At 43.9% G+C, this 24,193-nt stretch overlaps 1 protein-coding gene across 1 annotated transcript in view; it reads right to left on the bottom strand.

The window, feature by feature from the left end:
- Positions 1-24,193, bottom strand: part of noa1 (nitric oxide associated 1) — a gene marked incomplete at its 3' end in the record, with an annotated part of 64,846 nt that overhangs the window by 20,781 nt on the left and 19,872 nt on the right. The window contains exons 4-6 of the mRNA XM_079532388.1: positions 12,667-12,930; positions 6,904-7,142; positions 2,202-2,281 (exon numbers count right to left, since the gene is read on the bottom strand). Of these exons, the coding sequence (XP_079388514.1) occupies positions 2,202-2,281; positions 6,904-7,142; positions 12,667-12,930 (583 nt within the window). The remainder of the gene's footprint in view (positions 1-2,201; positions 2,282-6,903; positions 7,143-12,666; positions 12,931-24,193) is intronic.

Here is a 24,193-nt window from a genome sequence, read left to right as displayed (position 1 = left end):
TATAGGCCTACGACTTGTTTACATAAGGGTCCTCCATTTCAATGCATGCCGGTTCTGTTCATGAATAAACCAATAAATTGGTGTTATGCAACCTGTGGAAATTATTGTGTTCGTTAAATTTCATTTAATAACTGCTTGTAGATTTGTTATATATAACATGCTATATTATTTCATGAGGCTTTAGAGAATAGATTGATTGGAAAACATTCTTGTGACCACCGTGCTCTGATTTATGGTGCGTTAACAGCTTAAATCTTCTTAATAGGTAGAAAGATCGCACACCAAGAATCGAAATGAACGGGGGAAAAATGAAAGTGACATTTTATTCAATTTGAAGAATTGAATGGCAGCCTGTAAGCTCTTTGAGGTTGAATTGCAGCCTGTAAGTGCTCTTTGAGGTTGAATGGCAACCTGTAAGTGCTCTTTGAGGTTGAATGGCAGCCTGTAAGTGCTCTTTGAGGTTGAATGGCAGCCTGTAAGTGCTCTTTGAGGATGAATGGCAGCCTGTAAGTGCTCTTTGAGGTTGAATTGCAGCCTGTAAGTGCTCTTTGAGGTTGAATTGCATCCTGTAAGTGCTCTTTGAGGTTGAATGGCAGCCTGTAAGTGCTCTTTGAGGTTGAATTGCAGCCTGTAAGTGCTCTTTGATGTTGAATTGCATCCTGTAAGTGCTCTTTGAGGTTGAATGGCAGCCTGTAAGTGCTCTTTGAGGTTGAATGGCAGCCTGTAAGTGCTCTTTGAGGTTGAATGGCAGCCTGTAAGTGCTCTTTGAGGTTGAATTGCAGCCTGTAAGTGCTCTTTGAGGTTGAATGGCAGCCTGTAAGTGCTCTTTGAGGTTGAATGGCAGCCTGTAAGTGCTCTTTGAGGTTGAATGGCAGCCTGTAAGCTCTTTGAGGTTGAATTGCAGCCTGTAAGTGCTCTTTGAGGTTGAATTGCAGCCTGTAAGTGCTCTTTGAGGTTGAATTGCAGCCTGTAAGTGCTCTTTGAGGTTGAATTGCAGCCTGTAAGTGCTCTTTGAGGTTGAATTGCAGCCTGTAAGTGCTCTTTGAGGTTGAATGGCAGCCTGTAAGTGCTCTTTGAGGTTGAATGGCAGCCTGTAAGTGCTCTTTGAGGTTGAATGGCAGCCTGTAAGCTTGTTGAGGTTGAATTGCAGCCTGTAAGTGCTCTTTGAGGTTGAATTGCAGCCTGTAAGTGCTCTTTGAGGTTGAATTGCAGCCTGTAAGTGCTCTTTGAGGTTGAATTGCAGCCTGTAAGTGCTCTTTGAGGTTGAATTGCAGCCTGTAAGCTCTTTGAGGTTGAATTGCAGCCTGTAAGTGCTCTTTGAGGTTGAATTGCAGCCTGTAAGTGCTCTTTGAGGTTGAATGGCAGCCTGTAAGCTCTTTGAGGTTGAATGGCAGCCTGTAAGTGCTCTTTGAGGTTGAATTGCAGCCTGTAAGTGCTCTTTGAGGTTGAATTGCAGCCTGTAAGTGCTCTTTGAGGTTGAATGGCAGCCTGTAAGTGCTCTTTGAGGTTGAATGGCAGCCTGTAAGTGCTCCTTGAGGTTGAATTGCAGCCTGTAAGTGCTCTTTGAGGTTGAATTGCAACCTGTAAGTGCTCTTTGAGGTTGAATTGCAGCCTGTAAGTGCTCTTTGAGGTTGAATTGCAGCCTGTAAGTGCTCTTTGAGGTTGAATGGCAGCCTGTAAGTGCTCTTTGAGGTTGAATTGCAGCCTGTAAGTGCTCTTTGAGGTTGAATGGCAGCCTGTAAGTGCTCTTTGAGGTTGAATTGCAGCCTGTAAGTGCTCTTTGAGGTTTTGAATTGCAGCCTGTAAGCTCTTTGAGGTTTTGAAGGTAAAAAATGTTAAATGTTAATGTTGCCGTTGGTGCGATGATGTATTGAGTAGTGACAGTCAAATGCTGCTTTTTGTTTTATTACGAGGGGAATTCCACGGGGAACCCCACGTGCAGTGCGTTGCGGAGCCAATCGTAACGCAGGTTTGTCCCGAATGCGCTGTTTCAATGAGAAGTCTAGAATTGCTCGGTTTTATTGGATAAAAAAAAAATATATATATATATATATATATATATCACTGGCGAATAATCGATTCCTAATCGACTATCAATGTAGTTGAGTCGACTACCAAAATGTACGTTTGGTTAATGCCCTACTATACACTATACACTACACACCACACTGTCTCCATAACATGGTGGTGATCTGAATTACCTTGTACTTCCAAGAGCGCTGCAGACTGGAGATCAGCTCCTCCACCCCGTAGCCCGTCTTGGCACTGATCAGATGGACGTCTGTATGGAAGAGAGACAGACATCATTACATACACACATGATCATGTTGAAATTAGATTTCTTTATTCAGTCTTTGTTTCCTTCTATGAGATTTACTTAAATCTCAAAAAGGCCCTTTACTTTTCGGTCAATTATGTAAAGTTGTCTGTCTGTCTGTCTGTCTGTCTGTCTGTCTGTCTGTCTGTCTTTTGATTGATTGAAAAATGTATTAACAGTTTGCAGAATTACAGTACATTTCAAGCACAAACTCAATACAAAGGCTGTTAACTGTGAGTGGACGACCCAATTAACCATTACACTTGTTTCAAATAGGGTCCACAATGTTCAATTCATCAAAAACATTTAGAGACGTACAAATCGACACTTCTATATAGACAAAGGACAGAATAGGAATTCATCATAAAGGAGGTAAAAAGGGAAAAGAAACATATACAGTGAGGGAAAAAAAGGGGTGGGCGGTGGGGGGGATTCACGTTCAGCTCCGTTCATTTGTTTGTTTTCCTTGGAGGAGCTGCGTTGGGTCCCCAAGTCGGCTCCGTGGCCGTACCTTGAGTTGGCTGTGTGGCCGCGACCGTCTCTTGTGTTGTCCTTGCGTCCGTGTTTGAGGGATTCCGATTTTACAGGGGCCAGTTTCGAATTGCAGCCGTCCGTAGGTGCCCTTTGAGAGTGGTTTTGAAGGAGTCAAGGGATTTGCATGTCTTAATGACTGTTGGTAGGGCGTTCCACATTTTGGTGGCATAGGAGCGAAAATAATTTAGTCCCTTGTTTGTAGAGTTCTCAAATTCTGCCCGAACCCGAGGGTACCCGACCCGACCCGACGGGTTCGGGCCGAGCCGGGCTGAAATATATGCTAATTGGTAGGGCCGGGTCGGGCTCTCGGGTTGGCGCTGCTAAAGGGGATTTTTTTTTTTTTTTTTTTTCCCCAATAAAAATGATTCTGTTCTGTCAATCTGTCTTTGTGTATTTATTTATTAATAATGAACAGCAGTGCTGTCAGTGTGTTGTGTTGCTCCGCTGACAGTGACTGGATTGGGAATTTGGGATGTAAAACTTTTGGAGAGAGAGAGAGAACAGCACGCGTTGCGCTGCTCGCGCAGCATAAAGTCTGTCAGACTGAGTGAGGCTGAGGGGCGCCTGATTTATACTTCATTGCAATCTGGTGTTGCGCACAAAATAGACATTCAATCTACAAACCCACTGAAGTCCAGGACCACAATGCACCATGAGCTAACGCTTTTTTAACTTGTAGATCGTTTTTTTTAAAGGGCCATAAATCACACAGTGCGCAGAGAGGTATTAGTCAATAATAATGAATTAAGAAGAAGATTCAAAAGTCTATTACTAAAGAAATTGTGTAGCTGTGCCAGCCTATGTATGACTATGAATATGATTAACGACTGACTACTGCGGAGTCTGGCTGGCCTGGTCATGAGGTGGTAAACTGGTAAGTGTTGTTATAGGTGTTATAGCCTTCCCTTTGTTAGAAGAAAGAAAATAATAGCCTGAATTTACATGACTAAAGGTGTTACACTTACAGCCGCGGCACGGCGGTGCTCAGCAGCACGCAGCAGAGCAGACGCACGGATTCAAGGCAGACAGATAAAGCATTGATTGATTGACTGAATACTTTATTAGCAGTTTACAATACATACAAGCGCAAGACAGTAGGCTACAGTTCAAAATACAAGGTCTGCTTGAGCTTGCCTTGTTCTCATACTAGAATATGATTTGTTTTGTACTACTGCTACTACTGCACAGCGCAAGTGCATGCATGGTCAGTGGCGTCTGTCGCTCACCGAACATAGCAGGTCTGCGACTGCAGTAGAACATGTTTTGGGTTTGTAACTTTGTTTAACTTTGTAGACTAGAAAAGATCTCTGCTCTGCTGATAAAATATAAATTACACGAGCAGCGGCAGCGCCGTCAGGGAGAGAGAGAGAGAGAGAGAGAATGAGAGCTACAAAGGGGATTTAACATTCTAGTGCTAAATACCTATTTCGTAGGCCTACTATAACCTATTTCGCGCAGAAGAGAACTTACTAAGTTAACATTATGTTTTCAACAACTGAACATGATTGTGATGTTTCCATTTAGAAAACTATTATAATGTCCGTTGACTCCATTCTCTCTCTCACTCGCGAGTCGCAACATGGCGCTGCCTGCGCAGTGCGCACACTAACAATCTTTTTTTTTTTTTTTTTCCTCTCGGGTTTTGTCGGGTTTTCGGGCCTAAAATGATGAGAACTGTTCGGGCCGAGCCGGGCCTCGGGCTGGCCCAGTCGGGCCCAGTTAGAGCCGGGCTTTAATTTTCAGGCCCGTTGAGAACTCTACTTGTTTGTGCCGAATCTGGGTTGTACATGGTTCGTTGCACTCCCTCTGGTGTTGTGGGTGTGGACTTCGTTAACATTAAGGAAGTATCTAGACAGGTACATGGGTATCTTGGTGGTGTATCGAATCTTGTGGACCAGACCCATTGCAAGATGCTGTACTCTGTCGTCGAGCCTAAGCCATTCCAGCCTGTCGAAGTGGGCAGGGGTGAGGTGGGTTCGGGGGGCGAGGTCAAGTAGGAGCCTGACCAGTTTGTTTTGGGAAGTCTGTCAATCAGATGGATGTCTTTATGGAAGAGAGACAGAGAGTACATCACTGTTGTTTTCGTCGACTAAAACTAAGACGAAAAATCTTTTTCCACTGACGAAAACTAAATGGAAACTAAATGAAAACTAAGCTATGATGACTAAAACTATGACTAAATATACTGACGATTCTGTCAACAAATAAAAACTAGACTAAAATGTTAGGGAAGTACTAGTGGATCCAGCATAAGTCATTTTAGACTTAGTTGCATGCTGACAATAGCAGATCTACAAGACCGCGTCGCAGAATAATGACCAGGTCTTTATGTTAGAGAGGGGGCAGACAGGGCAAATAATGGACTAATGACCAGGTCTTTATGTTAGAGAGGGGGCAGACAGGGCAAATAATGGACTAATGACCAGGTCTTTATGTTAGAGAGGGGCAGACAGGGCAAATAATGGACTAATGACCAGGTCTTTATGTTAGAGAGGGGCAGACAGGGCAAATAATGGACTAATGACCAGGTCTTTATGTTAGAGAGGGGGCAGACAGGGCAAATAATGGACTAATGACCAGGTCTTTATGTTAGAGAGGGGGCAGACAGGGCAAATAATGGAATAATGACCAGGTCTTTATGTTAGAGAGGGGGCAGACAGGGCAAATAATGGACTAATGACCAGGTCTTTATGTTAGAGAGGGGGCAGACAGGGCAAATAATGGACTAATGACCAGGTCTTTATGTTAGAGAGGGGGCAGACAGGGCAAATAATGGACTAATGACCAGGTCTTTATGTTAGAGAGAGGGCAGACAGGGCAAATAATGGACTAATGACCAGGTCTTTATGTTAGAGAGGGGGCAGACAGGGCAAATAATGGACTAATGACCAGGTCTTTATGTTAGAGAGGGGGCAGACAGGGCAAATAATGGACTAATGACCAGGTCTTTATGTTAGAGAGGGGGCAGACAGGGCAAATAATGGACTAATGACCAGGTCTTTATGTTAGAGAGGGGCAGACAGGGCAAATAATGGACTAATGACCAGGTCTTTATGTTAGAGAGGGGGCAGACAGGGCAAATAATGGAATAATGACCAGGTCTTTATGTTAGAGAGGGGGCAGACAGGGCAAATAATGGAATACCGGTAATGGTCAGGTCTTAATAGAAGAGGCAGGCAGAGGTGGAACAGGTAGCCAGCCCTGCCAGGCTACAGTAGTGGCTGACCTGGGGTCAGATCTTACCTTTAACGTTGTCTCCCAGCCCCGCCAGGCTGCAGTAGTGGCTGACCTGGGGTCAGATCTTACCTTTAACGTTGTCTCCCAGCCCTGCCAGGCTACAGTAGTGGCTGACCTGGGGTCAGATCTTACCTTTAACGTTGTCTCCCAGCCCTGCCAGGCTACAGTAGTGGCTGACCTGGGGTCAGATCTTACCTTTAACGTTGTCACCCAGCCCCGCCAGGCTACAGTAGTGGCTGACCTGGGGTCAGATCTTACCTTTAATGTTGTCTCCCAGCCCCGCCAGGCTACAGTAGTGGCTGACCTGGGGTCAGATCTCTTACCTTTAACGTTGTCCCCCAGCTACAGTAGTGGCTGACCTGGGGTCAATCTCTTACCTTTAACGTTGTCCCCCAGCTACAGTAGTGGCTGACCTGGGGTCAGATCTTACCTGTAACATTGTCTCCCAGCTACAGTAGTGGCTGACCTGGGGTCAGATCTCTTACCTTTAACGTTGTCCCCCAGCTACAGTAGTGGCTGACCTGGGGTCAGATCTCTTACCTTTAACGTTGTCCCCCAGCTACAGTAGTGGCTGACCTGGGGTCAGATCTCTTACCTTTAACGTTGTCCCCCAGCTACAGTAGTGGCTGACCTGGGGTCAGATCTCTTACCTTTAACGTTGTCTCCCAGCTACAGTAGTGGCTGACCTGGGGTCAGATCTCTTACCTTTAACGTTGTCCCCCAGCTACAGTAGTGGCTGACCTGGGGTCAGATCTCTTACCTTTAACGTTGTCTCCCAGCTACAGTAGTGGCTGACCTGGGGTCAGATCTCTTACCTTTAACGTTGTCTCCCAGCCCCGCCAGGCTGCAGTAGTGGCTGAGCTGGCGTCGGACGCGGGCCAGGTAGTTGGGGGCGTCGCCCGGCAGCAGGTCCACCTTGTTTCCCAGGACCACCACGCGTTTGTTCCCCCCCACCAGGCCCAGCAGGTCAGGGACCACTGAGTCCGGCAGGTCCAGCAGGTCCACGATCAGCAGGACCAGAGCCGTGTGGGCCTTGATGCCACTGACCACCTTCCTGTATTAACAGATGTTACAGTGTTGACCACCTTCCTGTATTAACAGAGGTTACAGTGTTGACCACCTTCCTGTATTAACAGAGGTTACAGTGTTGACCACCTTCCTGTATTAACAGATGTTACAGTGTTGACCACCTTCCTGTATTAACAGAGGTTACAGTGTTGACCACCTTCCTGTATTAACAGATGTTACAGTGTTGACCACCTTCCTGTATTAACAGATGTTACAGTGTTGACCACCTTCCTGTATTAACAGAGGTTACAGTGTTGACCACCTTCCTGTATTAACAGAGGTTACAGTGTTGACCACCTTCCTGTATTAACAGAGGTTACAGTGTTGACCACCTTCCTGTATTAACAGATGTTACAGTGTTGACCACCTTCCTGTATTAACAGATGTTACAGTGTTGACCACCTTCCTGTATTAACAGATGTTACAGTGTTGACCACCTTCCTGTATTAACAGAGGTTACAGTGTTGACCACCTTCCTGTATTAACAGATGTTACAGTGTTGACCACCTTCCTGTATTAACAGATGCAGAGGTTACAGTGTTGACCACCTTCCTGTATTAACAGATGTTACAGTGTTGACCACCTTCCTGTATTAACAGAGGTTACAGTGTTGACCACCTTCCTGTATTAACAGAGGTTACAGTGTTGACCACCTTCCTGTATTAACAGATGTTACAGTGTTGACCACCTTCCTGTATTAACAGATGCAGAGGTTACAGTGTTGACCACCTTCCTGTATTAACAGATGCAGATGTTACAGTGTTGACCACCTTCCTGCATTAACAGAGGTTACAGTGTTGACCACCTTCCTGTATTAACAGGTTACAGTGTTGACCACCTTCCTGTATTAACAGGTTACAGTGTTGACCACCTTCCTGTATTAACATATGTTACAGTGTTGACCACCTTCCTGTATTAACAGAGGTTACAGTGTTGACCACCTTCCTGTATTAACAGAGGTTACAGTGTTGACCACCTTCCTGTATTAACAGAGGTTACAGTGTTGACCACCTTCCTGCATTAACAGATGTTACAGTGTTGACCACCTTCCTGTATTAACAGATGTTAGTGTTGACCACCTTCCTGTATTAACAGATGTTACAGTGTTGACCACCTTCCTGTATTAACACATTTTGTGCCCAAAACGTCTGTGGACGTCCTGGGTATTACCGCACGTGCATAGCCCAAGACGTCTGTGGACGTCTTTCAAAAAAAATATATATATATTTTTTTTTATTTTTTTTTTTATTAAAAAAAAAATCAGAAAAATCAAAACACTTTTTTTTTTTTTTTTTTACAGTGTTGACCACCTTCCTGTATTAACAGAGGTTACAGTGTTGACCACTTGTAGGACCTCATCCTCAGGTCTAAATGGGTTAATTAGAGACGTTACAGTGTTGACCACGAATTAAGATCCAAAACATTTCCTAGAATATTTAACCCAGTTTCAAGGCCTATAAAACAATCACGCAGCGCAATAATTGAGTCTCTTGGGGCCTCATTCACACCTACAAGACACCTGTCTGGTCCGTGTCTTGTCCGTGTTTAAAGGAGAATTCCATACTAAAAGGCTTTCTTACCTTTCTTTGTAGTCGTTACATCCCCACCAAAGAGGTCCCAGGTGTTATTTTGTGCAAAAGCTCCTTATTGGCTATTTCCCCTACCATAAGCCCTCAATGAATTGCATTGCATGGGAATTGAATGGGGCTATGGGGTGCTAATTCGCTTATTTCCATCGCTCAAAATTATATATTTTTTGTATATATCCTCTCTTCATAATGTAAATAATATCCCAAGCGACACACTTTACTACTTATTTTGATGGAAATAAGCAAATTAGCACAACACCCCATAGCCCCATTCAATTCCCATTCAATTCAATGCAATTCATTTAGGGCTTATGGTAGTGGAAATAGCCAATAAGGAGTTTTTGCACAAAAAAACACCTGGACCTCTTTGGTGGGGACGTAACGACTACAAAGAAAGGTAAGAAAGGTAAGAAAGCCTTCTAGCATGGAATTCTCCTTTAATGGCCGCTCCAATGCATTTCCAATGGAAGTCACATGGTTTGACAAGACAGTCTTGTTTGATGGGGGGGAGGGGGGAAGAACACAACCATCAAACAAGACAAGACTTGTCAAACCATGTAACTTCCATTGGAAATGCATTGGAGCAGCCATTAAACATGGACAAGACACAAGACAGGTGTCTTTTAGTTGTGAATGTGCAACAATGCCCAAAGACAGGCAGTGTAGCACAGTCATTCATTCAGCTCAATAAATGAGTCTCTTACTCCTCAGTGTAACACAATGCCCAAAGACAGACAGTCTAGCAACAACAAAGCATAGACTATAGAACGCTCTCATTCTCGTGCCATATCTTTGCTACACCACCTATCTACCGTAGGGCAAAGGATCAGTCACGCTGCAGCACGCTGTGAGCTTGTAGATCTGTTCTTTAAAGGATCAGTCACGCTGCAGCACGCTGTGAGCTTGTAGATCTGTTCTTTAAGGATCAGTCACGCTGCAGCACGCTGTGAGCTTGTAGATCTGTTCTTTATAGGATCAGTCATGCTGCAGCACGCTGTGAGCTTGTAGATCTGTTCTTTATAGGATCAGTCACGCTGCAGCACGCTGTGAGCTTGTAGATCTGTTATTTAAAGGATCAGTCATGCTGCAGCACGCTGTGAGCTTGTAGATCTGTTCTTTAACACAGCCGACGCGAATCGCGTATCAATACGTTATCAATTAATCAAACGTCGGGTGCGAATCACGTATCAATACGTTTCAATCACTTTTTTATAGCATACTTTCATTCATCTTTTTACCCACCCGGACAATGAAGAACCATCACCCTATCATTGCTGCTTAGTCCCGCTCACGTGATCAGAAAAAAAAACAAAAAAAACAAAACCCCTCCCCTCCTGAAAACAGGAGGTCGGGCCGCTTTACGTGTAGAAGCCAATGTAAAATGGATGCGCCCATGCCGATCTAGCCGGTGTGTGAAAAGAATCAAATTTCACCTAACCTCGCCTCACCAGGCTTTCCTCCACCTATTGGCTTTCACACAACACATAATACTCGATTCCCCCCTCCCCTCCTGTTTCTCCAGAAGGAGGATCTTGCGAGATGGCTCTCGGAAAAAAACATGAACGGAACGCTGCCTATTCCTAAACACATATGCACCGGATCCGATCGGCATTGCATAACGTCTGCAACACACATGGACAGATGCATGTTTCCTTCTTCATACTGTAGCGACCAAACGATCCCCGAGCCTACAATACTACGAACTAACTACAGTATCGAGGGGCCGCCACGACAACAGACAGTCTACCGTTGGTGGATCACGTATCGCCATGCAGAGCCGTCATAATCGGAGATCACTCGGACGTGTGATTGTAACGCTTTTTTATTCATTATAATTGTAGTGATAAGACCGCAATGAACGCATCGGGGACGTAATCGACCCGGGTGTAATGTATAACGAACTTTTCCGCGTCCTAAACCGTGGTGTTGTGATCCGAAGCTTTTTTTTCTCCATCGCCCCCAACCTGCATGCCCAGGCATGTTCCTTCAGCTGATGATGACAACGCGTCTCACCGTTATACTATAGTTCTGAACCGAACGGTGGAATGGGACTTTTTATAGCCGTACGGATCAAGACCTTTGCTGCCCAATGTGCCCATGAACCCCCCCCCCCCCCCCCCAATGTTTTGCGATCAAGACAATGAGGCAATCATCATCTAAAGAAAGCAGAGTTATGAAGGTTTATAGTCAACATTGACAGGCAGATATAACAATAAACACAATAAATATGCTATACATCCTATACACCTAATGAAAGCCCTGAATGTGTACTTTTACGAGGAAAAGAGTAAACATTGATCCCATGTACAGTTTGTCATAAATTGGTTACATTGCACATTGCGCCCACCAGATATAACTGCAGAGAAGACATGGACCCGAACTCAATATTCACAAAATAAGGCCTATAGCGACATATAAATACTATATACCGTATGAAACAGAAGACTCTCTGCTTTCATAAGAAAAAAACTTCTACTGTAGTAATAATAAAAATCACACCCATGTGAAGTGAGTGGTGCAACTCTGTCCCATATTCTGTTCTCTGCTTATTCAATACAGCTCGCTATATACGGACTGAGGCAGAAAGTCATGTAAACCTTTTATTTACAGTTTGGTCTGTAAACTTCTACTGTAATAATAAAAATCACACCCCTGTGAAGTGAGCGTTGCAACTGTTCTGTACTTATTCACTACAGCTCGCTATATACGGACTGAGACAGAAAGTCATGTAAACCTTTTATTTACGGTTTGGTCTGTAAACTTCTACTGTAATAATAAAAATCACACCCCTGTGAAGTGAGCGGTGCAACTGTTCTCTACAGTTGCACCCAACAGACCAAACTGTAAATAAAAGGTTTACATGACTTTCTGCCTCAGTCCGTATATAGCGAGCTGTATTGAATAAGCAGAGAACAGAATATGGGACAGAGTTGCACCACTCACTTCACATGGGTGTGATTTTTATTATTACTACAGTAGAAGTTTTTTTCTTATGAAAGCAGAGAGTCTTCTGTTTCATACGGTATATAGTATTTATATGTCGCTATAGGCCTTATTTTGTGAATATTGAGGAGTTCACGTCCATGTCTTCTCTGAAGTTATCTGGTGGGCCCAAGCTGCATTCAATAACCAATTACTGTCTAACTGTACATGGGATCAATGTTTACTCTTTTCCTCGTAAAAGTACACATTCAGGGCTTTCATTCGGTGTATAGGATGTATAGGATATTTATTGGGTTCAATTTTATATCTGCCTGTCAATGTCTCTGACTTTAAACCATCCATAACTCTGCTCGCTGTTCAAGATAACCACTTCCAGGCAAATGCAGGTGTTGCAAAAAGGTCAATATCTCCAGAATGGAACATGGTAAAATCAAAATGTATTTTTTAAATTGAAGTGGACAAGTTCAGCTTTCTTTTGATGTATGCGTGTGATTCTCGCTATAAGAGAACATTTTGCTGTGGGCCCCCGAACAAGGCCTTTGTGCAATGTTAAACTGTAGCAACATCCAAATAGGCCTGTTGAGATCTTGTAGCAATCAAAGTGTTAAAGGATCAGTCATGCTGCAGCACGCTGTGAGCTTGTAGATCTGTTCTTTATAGGATCAGTCACGCTGCAGCACGCTGTGAGCTTGTAGATCTGTTCTTTAAAGGATCAGTCACGCACGCTGTGAGCTTGTAGAGCTGTTCTTTTTGTCCCGTCCTGTACACAACAAGCTAAAACAATGCATAGCCAAATATTTTTCCAGGACTCTTGATAAAATCTAAAGTTTTTTCAAGGTCTTGGATTTTCGTTTTTTTTTTCTCTTTTAAAAAAATATATATTTCCAGGAATTGGACCGTGGGAACCACAACTTTAGGTAGAATATCGCCTAAAGCCTTTCCCGACAAACCGGCATCGGGGAAAAAAACAACTCTTACCTGTAGTCCTCCTTGGACATCTTGACGGAGAGCGCCTTCTGGTGGTGGGTGAGGAGGTAGCAGCGCTGGCACACGGCACCCCGAAGGCCGTGCTCGCGGACCAAGGGCTTGAACTTCTCCGAGGGCATGAACCCGGCGGTGTGGGCGTCGGTGCAGTGGAGCACCGCTCCGCAGCCCGAGCAGCACGTCGCGCTGGGCGGCTCCGACACGTCAGCAGAACCGAACACCTTCTGCTCTCCTTTCAGGGCTTTCGGGTCCTTCTTCCTGTTGACACCGGAGAAGATCAAACAAGGGACTAAATTATTTCCGCTCCTATGCCACCAAAATGTGGAACGCCCTACCAACAGTCAATAAGATCCCTTGACTCCTTCAAAACTGCTCTCCAAGGGCACCTACAGACGGCTGCAATTCCAAACTGGCCCCCGTAAAATTTAAATCCCCCCCACCCCCTTTCCCCCCTCACTGTATATGTTTCTTTTCCCTTTTTACCTCCTATGATGATTTCCTGTTTTGACTGTATAGTTGTGTATATTCGTACGTCTCTAAATGTTATGATGAATTGAACATGGTGGACCCTCTTGTAAACAAGTGTAATGCTTTATGGTGTCGTCCACTCACTGTTAACAGTTTTTGTATTGAGTTGTGCTTGAAATGTACTGTAATTATTCTGCAAACTGTTAATAAATCAACCAATTAATCAGATGAGATCTTTATTATTGATATGCAGTCGCCAGTGACAGTATACATACAGTAGGTGGAAGGTACTCTATTACTTTATACATACAGTAGGTGGAAGGTACTCTATTACTTTATACATACAGTAGGTGGAAGGTACTCTATTACTTTATACATACAGTAGGTGGAAGGTACTCTATTACTTTATAGTGACAGTACATACAGTAGGTGGAAGGTACTCTATTACTTTATACATACAGTAGGTGGAAGGTACTCTATTACTTTATACATACAGTAGGTGGAAGGTACTCTATTACTTTATAGTGACAGTACATACAGTAGGTGGAAGGTACTCTATTACTTTATAGTGACAGTACATACAGTAGGTGGAAGGTACTCTATTACTTTATAGTGACAGTATACATACAGTAGGTGGAAGGTACTCTATTACTTTATAGTGACAGTATACATACAGTAGGTGGAAGGTACTCTATTACTTTATAGTGACAGTACATACAGTAGGTGGAAGGTACTCTATTACTTTATAGTGACAGTACATACAGTAGGTGGAAGGTACTCTATTACTTTATAGTGACAGTACATACAGTAGGTGGAAAGTACTCTATTACTTTATACATACAGTAGGTGGAAGGTACTCTATTACTTTATAGTGACAGTATACATACAGTAGGTGGAAGGTACTCTATTACTTTATAGTGACAGTACATACAGTAGGTGGAAGGTACTCTATTACTTTATACATACAGTAGGTGGAAGGTACTCTATTACTTTATAGTGACAGTACATACAGTAGGTGGAAGGTACTCTATTACTTTATACATACAGTAGGTGGAAGGTACTCTATTACTTTATTTGCATTATTGTATTGTGGACAGTGTTGTTTTTGGCAGCAAATTTCTATTTTAGTTTTAGTCATAGTCTTTGGACTGAAACTTAATTTAGTTCTAGTCACATTATTTTAGTCATCTTAGTCGGGGGCCCCGGGGATTTTTTGGTTCAGATTCTCGCAAATTCGCCAAATTTGGCACAGATGTTGTCCATACCGTACTTAATCATTTTAAGATGGGTGCCAAGATTGGCGCCCCATGATACTGCCATATTGCGCAATCCAATATGGCTGCCACCCGAAAAAAACGGAAAGTCATAGAATCATAAATGATACCACTTTTTAGGGGGTTTCTGGGTCGTAGAATCTGATTCTGGTGTTGTTTTAATGATTTGAGGTCAAGATTACCCCTCAAGGTCAAGTTTACTCATCAAAGTTAGTATATAAAGGTAATATTGGGGTAAAATCCAATATTTCTGGTGCGCCATGCCAGATGCTACCCCCAAAAAGTTATTTTTTTTCCATTATAAGTTGTAGTTGTATATGTATCAATGTTTCACAACTCAAAACAGTAGATTGTTTATTATAAACAAACTAATACAAGTCCAACTTCAACAACAGTAAACAACAGTAGGGGACAATGTAATCAAAATAGTTACTCCGTAAAACTTGCTAAAATCAAAAAGTTAGATCACAATGTTGTCTTTCACATTCTTTGTGTCTCCATCCCTTGCAAGGTGTGGAGTTACTGGCTGTCATCTTCATTATTAAGGCACCCACCTTCGCATTTGCAGAGGATTGTGCATCGGACACCGATACGGTGGCATTTGCACCTTCCCATGCATCCCTTGAGGCAGCCACAGCGCACAAGAAGGTCACATGCTGCTGATGCATCACTAAGAGTGGTCCACAGTGGTTGCCATGTGCCAGTGCCATCTTTGTGCCAGCCCCACTCACTGAAGTCAGGAATTTCCTGCTGGACCGAGGTTGCCTGATTCCAGTAGAAACTTGCCTGCAGTAGCGCTCGCTTGACATGCTGGAACAGTGCAGCTTGGGTAGGTGGGAGGTTTTCCAGTGATCTACTTCCAGTGGTGAAGAGGCAATGTCTGGCCTCATTGACACCAGCTGCACCACACCCCTTGCTGTACATGAGCACGACAAATCGTTCAATGTTCTGCATATGCACAGACTCAAGACTGAAGAGGTCAGGGGTGTTTGTGAGAGCAACTAGTGTGTTGGTGAGGTCTGGTATGCTTCTCCAGGCTGCCCAAGCTGTCTTCTTGCCACATCCAAGAAACTGGGAAGTTGTGTCACACCCTGTTAAGCTGTGGAAGAGGGGTAGTGCCAATGACTTTGATGGACCGAGATCAGAGTAGATGGTATGGACTGGTATGTCACGATATTTTCGACCAGTACCGAAACCTACCCAGAGCTCGGTTAGGCCAAGGGTCTCGAAAAACCGGATTGCCAAAATGACAACATCGCTGTTTACGGTGCGAACAAAGGCTGTTGTATGACCCTGCTCTGCTGCATGTGCCAGATGCAGGAGGATCCTGGTGTCTGCCTCAGAATGGTTGCACTTCTGTAGTTTTGTGACATCACAAGGCATGTTGGAGAGCACAGTCTCAAAGCGGGTAGTCAGAAGGAGCTTTCCACGCATGTCATTCTTTGAGATCTGTGTGCTGATGAATGAGAAGAGCTCCTTTTTGTTGTCCTCGTTTTTTAGGAAGCCACTCCATTCATGCTTAGGGATTGGAGTGCTACCATCACCGACTTTTGTCCGTGAACCATTCCCACGCCGTTTCTGTGTAAGATATTTTAGGTTATTTTCCTCTGGGTAGTTGTCCCATACAGCATCAATGCGTTGGGTACTAGTTGTCATTTGGGCCTCCAGAAATGGTGTAATGTTGAGCAAGACATACTCGCTGAATGTCTTTGCTGTTGTGGGGCGCACCATGTGGATGACTGCTGCCATATCCAACACCACAACGGTAGCTTGTTTGGCAGAAGCTGCATGACCTGTACCTATACTAACTTTGATGAGTAAACTTGACCTTGAGGGGTAATCTTGACCTCAAATCATTTAAATAACACCAGAATCAGATTTTACGGCCCCATTCTAGGCCTTTTTGTTTTTTTCGGGTGGCAGCCATATTGGATTGCGCAATATGGCAGTACCATGGGGCGCCAATCTTGGCACCCATCTTAAAATGATTAAGTACGGTATGGACAACATCTGTGCCAAATTTGGCGAATTTGCGAGAATCTGAACCAAACGGTCCTTTTTTCCCCCGGGGCCCTGGGATGTCTTGAGGTTAGTCTAGTTTTAGTCGACTAAATCTACAGTTGATTTAGTATTTTGGCGGGCCTTGATGCCGTCGTGATGGCTGATTTTACACTTGCTGAAAATAGCCGATCTACAAGCTCAGCGCGACACGACGCGTTGTGAGCTTGTAGATCTATTTTCAGCATGCAACCAAGTGTAAAATGACTTATACTGGATATCTTGTCCACTAGTCCCTTCCTAACATTTTAGTCTAGTTTTTGAGTGGTGTAAACCACTCCTACAACTGGCTTTTGTGTTGAGTGGTGTAAACCACTCCTACAACTGGCTTTTGTGTGCATAAAAAAATGACCGTGGTTGCTATGTTCAAAATAATTTCTGACGTAATTAAATCACACCCGGGTGAACTGGATGACCGTAGCAACCGTGGTCATTTTCTCTGCGCAAAAAAAGCCAGTTGTGAAATCACATCCAGGTGTGATACATACATTTATCAAAAATGATAGCTTTTTTTACTTAACATATTTTGTGTGATTTCATTACGTCAGACATTACGTCAGACCACAGCTGATCATGCTATATAAAACCTTACACCACTCAGTTCACACGGGTGTGATTTTTAATTTGTGGACTACAGTGTCAATATATTTAGTCATCATAGCTTAGTTGTCATTTAGTTTCCATGTAGTTTTCGTCAGTGAAAAAAGGTAGTCGACGAACATGTTTCGTCTTATGTAGTATTAGTCGACGAAAACAACAGTGAATGTGGACTCACTCCAACGTGTTGCTCTGTGGTGAGTTAACACTGAGTTGAGATCTCACTGTATGTGTTGTGGTGGTGAGTTAACACTGAGTTGAGATCTCACTGTATGTGTTGTGGTGGTGAGTTAACACTGAGTTGAGATCTCACTGTATGGGTTGTGGTGAGTTAACACTGAGTTGAGATCTCACTGTATGGGTTGTGGTGGTGAGTTAACACTGAGTTGAGATCTCACTGTATGTGTTCTGGTGGTGAGTTAACACTGAGTTGAGATCTCACTGTATGGGTTGTGGTGGTGAGTTAACACTGAGTTGAGATCTCACTGTATGTGTTCTGGTGGTGAGTTAACACTGAGTTGAGATCTCACTGTATGGGTTGTGGTGGTGAGTTAACACTGAGTTGAGATCTCACTGTATGGGTTGTGGTGGTGAGTTAACACTGAGTTGAGATCTCACTGTATGGGTTGTGGTGGTGAGTTAACACTGAGTTGAGATCTCACTGTATGTGTTCTGGTGGTGAGTTAACACTGAGTTGAGATCTCACTGTATGGGTTGTGGTGGTGAGTTAACACTGAGTTGAGATCTCACTGTATGTGTTGTGGTGGTGAGTTAACACTGAGTTGAGATCTCACTGTATGTGTTGTGGTGGTGAGTTAACACTGAGTTGAGATCTCACTGTATGGGTTGTGGTGGTGAGTTAACACTGAGTTGAGATCTCACTGTATGTGTTGTGGTGGTGAGTTAACACTGAGTTGAGATCTCACTGTATGTGTTCTGGTGGTGAGTTAACACTGAGTTGAGATCTCACTGTATGTGTTCTGGTGGTGAGTTAACACTGAGTTGAGATCTCACTGTATGTGTTCTGGTGGTGAGTTAACACTGAGTTGAGATCTCACTGTATGTGTTCTGGTGGTGAGTTAACACTGAGTTGAGATCTCACTGTATGTGTTGTGGTGGTGAGTTAACACTGAGTTGAGATCTCACTGTATGTGTTCTGGTGGTGAGTTAACACTGAGTTGAGATCTCACTGTATGTGTTCTGGTGGTGAGTTAACACTGAGTTGAGATCTCACTGTATGTGTTCTGGTGGTGAGTTAACACTGAGTTGAGATCTCACTGTATGTGTTCTGGTGGTGAGTTAACACTGAGTTGAGATCTCACTGTATGTGTTGTGGTGGTGAGTTAACACTGAGTTGAGATCTTGTTGTTTTGTTCATTTTATATTCATTACTTCTCAATGAGAATTTATTTGCTTTTTCTTAGTGATGCACCGAATATTCGGCCGCAGAAAATATTCGGCAGAAAATATTAGGCAGAAAATATTAGGCAGAAAATATTCGGCAGAAAACGCATTTATGGCCTATTCGGTTTCGGGCCCGAATAGGCAGAAAATATATCACCGAAAAGTGTATGCAATTAATGCTTTCAAAAGAGCTGAATAAATGTTTTATGGACCCCATAACAGTGATTATTATTTTTAAGTTAAGTTTTGCCATAACCATTTCTGTTGCCATAAATCGGGTAGCTTTAAGGTACGGCCATGGCAACAATGGTAGGAAAAAATATGTATAATATTAATCATATTCGGGTATTCGGTTTTCGGCCAAGAATTTTCCTTTCGGTGCCCTATCTTTCCAGTCCATTGTGTACCTTTCATTTGTGGTCTTTGGCGCCACCCTGTGGCCATGTTCTGTGTACACTTCTTAATATTCTACAGAGGCAGCTATTTTACAGTAAGCCCAAATTATGGTCAGTTGTAACTGGTGCTATTTTTTTTCTTATTTTCTATTTTACATCAGCCATTTCTGTAAATTTCCGTTCTTGTTTTCGCACTCTTGACAGCATTACAGGCCTGACGTCGAAATTTAAAAAAATGTTTCTATATCAGTGGTGCTCAATATTTCATGTCAAGGACCCCAAAAATTATATGTAATATGCCGCCATATGAAAATATGTTATTCCAGGAACCCCTCAGAAGCAAAGATTTGAGTTAAAAACTTTTGTTCTGAAAGAATATATATTCAAAGATGTGTGCCGCATTTTCACGATTTAAAAAAAAATAGCAGACCCACAAGCTCGTAGCAGAGCTGCGCTACGAGCTCGTAGCAGAGCCGCGCTACGAGCTCGTAGCAGAGCCGCGCTACGAGCTACGAGCTTGTAGATCTGCTATTTTTCAATAGCTAAAGAATAACATAATGCTTAAAACACCAAAAGTGGTTCCCGCATACATGGGCAACTGGCGGCCTGGGGGCCACATGCGGCCCCCACCTTCACTTAATGAGGCCCTCAGGTTAATATCAACTGGTGGCCCGGGGGCCACATGCGGCCCCCACCTTCACTTAATGAGGCCCTCAGGTTAATATCAACTGGCGGCCCGGGGGCCACATGCGGCCCCCACCTTCACTTAATGTGGCCCTCAGGTTAATATCAACTGGCGGCCCGGGGGCCACATGCGGCCCCCACCTTCACTTAATGAGGCCCTCAGGTTAATATCAACTGGCGGCCCGGGGGCCACATGCGGCCCCCACCTTCACTTAATGAGGCCCTCAGGTTAATATCAACTGGCGGCCCGGGGGCCACATGCGGCCCCCACCTTCACTTAATGTGGCCCTCAGGTTAATATCAACTGGCGGCCCGGGGGCCACATGCGGCCCCCACCTTCACTTAATGAGGCCCTCAGGTTAATATCAACTGGCGGCCCGGGGGCCACATGCGGCCCCCACCTTCACTTAATGAGGCCCTCAGGTTAATATCAACTGGTGGCCCGGGGGCCACATGCGGCCCCCACCTTCACTTAATGAGGCCCTCAGGTTAATATCAACTGGCGGCCCGGGGGCCACATGCGGCCCCCACCTTAAAAAACATGTTAAAAATGTAGCCAACAAAATCAAATTAAATGTATCTAATTTCAGACACATAAGACCATATCTAACAACTGATGCAGCTAAACTCTTCATGCATGCTATGATTTTTTCACACATAACGTACTGCTTCACAACCTGGTCACAGACAAATCTGACAACTTTAAAACCCATAGAGTCACTGTACAAACAGACATTAAAAACACTTGACCAAAAGCCCAAACGTTACCACCATTGCCTCAAAAGTACAACTTATTTAATTTTAACAGCTTTAAACACTTTGCAGATGCTTGTCTCATCTTTAAGATCTTAAATGGACTTGCACCTCCACCACTGAAACAGTTCCTAGGTCGAAGGGACAGTCGTGACAGAGCAACAAGGGCAACTACCAGAGGAGACTGTGAAATGCCAATCAGACGTAGTGTGTTTGGTAAAACACTCTTCTCTGTTAGAGCCTCCCATCACTGGAACAGTCTCTGTTAGAGCCTCCCATCACTGGAACAGTCTCCCCACAGAAGTAAGAGAGACCTCCAACTATCCGACCTTCAAATTCAACCTGAACAGGTGGCTAAAAACAATTCAAATCTGTAATCATGAGTAACTATCAGCACTATTTAGTATTTATCACCGGTGTCATTTCTCACTCCACTTTGCAGTTGTTCTGTCCCCTGTACCATGTTGATCTGTTCCTGTATTATACAGTATTGTATTGTGTTTTTGTATGGACATAGTGTTGGGTGCTGGCACATATGCACACATGGCATCAACGCATGGTGTTGTGTGCTGGCACACTACACACTGTCTTTCTTTTATCTGTATTGTATTGTGTTTTTGTATGGACATAGTGTTGGGTGCTGGCACATATGCACACATGGCATCAACGCATGGTGTTGTGTGCTGGTGTTGTGTGCTGATTTTTTAACTCTTAGCCTGCCGCCATTAATTAATCCCTCGATTGCGTATTGCCATGGTTTAATCACGCGTGACACTTACTTTGAAGAGCCAAATATCCGTATCGCATTTTACTATGAAACCATTCCGTGTGTGTTGACGAAGCTGGTGCTCGTTCTCTCGGTCGGTGGTGGAAAAAGTGGACCGCGAGTATCACAGCGCCTGCTACAGGCCGTTGAAAACGCTTGTCTGGGACAAAGCGTCCTCTGCAATGTCGCTTCTGTGAGATAAAGCCGTCTGAAAACAGAGCCGGCAATGTTAGTGGATGCGCGCGCATTTTCAAAATGGCCGCGCCCATTGTGTCAGAAGCATAACAAAGCTAACGGACGGTAGATTTCGATACGATCGTATTAAAACATGCATTAATGAATACATCGCTGTTAAAACGGCTTTTCCGTTTGTGGCAGGCTACAAGATTCTACGTGTTAATATTCCTATGTTCCTGGCGGGTAAACGATTAAGAGCCTGCTCAGGGACTACAGATGACATTTAGCTTTGGCTAACTCTGGCCCATTTACATTGAGGTGAAAACTGACATGTTGATTAATGAGCTTTGTCCCTGTCAAATAAATAAATAAATGCAAATAAAATAAATAAACCTTCACTCAGGTTAATATTGGAATACTGATATATTATTGATTTCAGCTGTTACAATTCCAAACATGACCTGCTTTTAACCCATTTTGACCTGAGATCAGATTCTAAAAATGTCTTCTACATCCTGACAGTTTTCTGAAAAAGCTATGTTTCTATGTCAGTCGTTCTTCGATTTTTCAAAAATAGCAGACCTACAAGCTCGTAGCGCGCCACTCGGTGGCGCGCTACGAGCTTGTAGGTCTGCTATTTTTCAATAGCTAAATGCTAACACCAAAAGGGGTTCCCGCTCAAAGTGGGTTAATTAATTACTATCTATTTATCTATTCTATATTAGTAGCTGAATGACTATAGTATTCAAATTTTATTGTCTGTTTTATGGTCAATGTATAATTTGCATTTAAGTTCATAAAATTAACATAACTAAATGCATTTGAAATAAAATAAAAAAAGTTACTTTTCAGGATTCCAATTCAAATATAGGGGAAAAAAATATTCTGGATTTCAATTCAAATAATCTTTCAGTGGGTGTTGTCCAATAGGACAGCTTCCTACTTCCTCATGTTTCAGTGGGTGTTGTCCAATAGGACAGCTTCCTACTTCCTCATGTTTCAGTGGGTGTTGTCCAATAGGACAGCTTCCTACTTCCCCATGTGTCAGTGGTTGTTGTCCAATAGGACAGCTTCCTACTTCCTCATGTTTCAGTGGGTGTTGTCCAATAGGACAGCTTCCTACTTCCTCATGTTTCAGTGGTTGTTGTCCAATAGGACAGCTTCCTACTTCCCCATGTTTCAGTGGGTGTTGTCCAATAGGACAGCTTCCTACTTCCCCATGTTTCAGTGGGTGTTGTCCAATAGGACAGCTTCCTACTTCCTCATGTTTCAGTGGTTGTTGTCCAATAGGACAGCTTCCTACTTCCCCATGTTTCAGTGGGTGTTGTCCAATAGGACAGCTTCCTACTTCCTCATGTTTCAGTGGGTGTTGTCCAATAGGACAGCTTCCTACTTCCTCATGTTTCAGTGGGTGTTGTCCAATAGGACAGCTTCCTACTTCCTCATGTTTCAGTGGTTGTTGTCCAATAGGACAGCTTCCTACTTCCTCATGTTTCAGTGGGTGTTGTCCAATAGGACAGCTTCCTACTTCCCCATGTTTCAGTGGGTGTTGTCCAATAGGACAGCTTCCTACTTCCCCATGTTTCAGTGGGTGTTGTCCAATAGGACAGCTTCCTACTTCCCCATGTTTCAGTGGGTGTTGTCCAATAGGACAGCTTCCTACTTCCTCATGTGTCAGTGGTTGTTGTCCAATAGGACAGCTTCCTACTTCCCCATGTTTCAGTGGTTGTTGTCCAATAGGACAGCTTCCTACTTCCCCATGTTTCAGTGGGTGTTGTCCAATAGGACAGCTTCCTACTTCCTCATGTTTCAGTGGGTGTTGTCCAATAGGACAGCTTCCTACTTCCCCATGTTTCAGTGGGTGTTGTCCAATAGGACAGCTTCCTACTTCCCCATGTGTCAGTGGGTATTGTCCAATAGGACAGCTTCCTACTTCCCCATGTTTCAGTGGGTGTTGTCCAATAGGACAGCTTCCTACTTCCTCATGTTTCAGTGGGTGTTGTCCAATAGGACAGCTTCCTACTTCCCCATGTTTCAGTGGTTGTTGTCCAATAGGACAGCTTCCTACTTCCCCATGTTTCAGTGGGTGTTGTCCAATAGGACAGCTTCCTACTTCCTCATGTTTCAGTGGGTGTTGTCCAATAGGACAGCTTCCTACTTCCTCATGTTTCAGTGGGTGTTGTCCAATAGGACAGCTTCCTACTTCCTCATGTTTCAGTGGGTGTTGTCCAATAGGACAGCTTCCTACTTCCCCATGTTTCAGTGGGTGTTGTCCAATAGGACAGCTTCCTACTTCCCCATGTTTCAGTGGTTGTTGTCCAATAGGACAGCTTCCTACTTCCCCATGTTTCAGTGGGTGTTGTCCAATAGGACAGCTTCCTACTTCCCCATGTGTCAGTGGTTGTTGTCCAATAGGACAGCTTCCTACTTCCCCATGTTTCAGTGGGTGTTGTCCAATAGGACAGCTTCCTACTTCCCCATGTTTCAGTGGTTGTTGTCCAATAGGACAGCTTCCTACTTCCTCATGTTTCAGTGGGTGTTGTCCAATAGGACAGCTTCCTACTTCCCCATGTTTCAGTGGGTGTTGTCCAATAGGACAGCTTCCTACTTCCCCATGTTTCAGTGGGTGTTGTCCAATAGGACAGCTTCCTACTTCCCCATGTTTCAGTGGGTGTTGTCCAATAGGACAGCTTCCTACTTCCTCATGTTTCAGTGGGTGTTGTCCAATAGGACAGCTTCCTACTTCCCCATGTTTCAGTGGGTGTTGTCCAATAGGACAGCTTCCTACTTCCCCATGTTTCAGTGGGTGTTGTCCAATAGGACAGCTTCCTACTTCCCCATGTTTCAGTGGGTGTTGTCCAATAGGACAGCTTCCTACTTCCTCATGTTTCAGTGGGTGTTGTCCAATAGGACAGCTTCCTACTTCCCCATGTTTCAGTGGGTGT

The sequence above is a fragment of the Electrona antarctica genome, assembly GCF_951216825.1.
Source record: "Electrona antarctica genome assembly, contig: scaffold_299, whole genome shotgun sequence".
NCBI classification, from domain to species: domain Eukaryota; kingdom Metazoa; phylum Chordata; class Actinopteri; order Myctophiformes; family Myctophidae; genus Electrona; species Electrona antarctica.
Note: the sequence above shows the minus strand (reverse complement) of the source record. Positions and strands in the feature narration are given on the sequence as shown.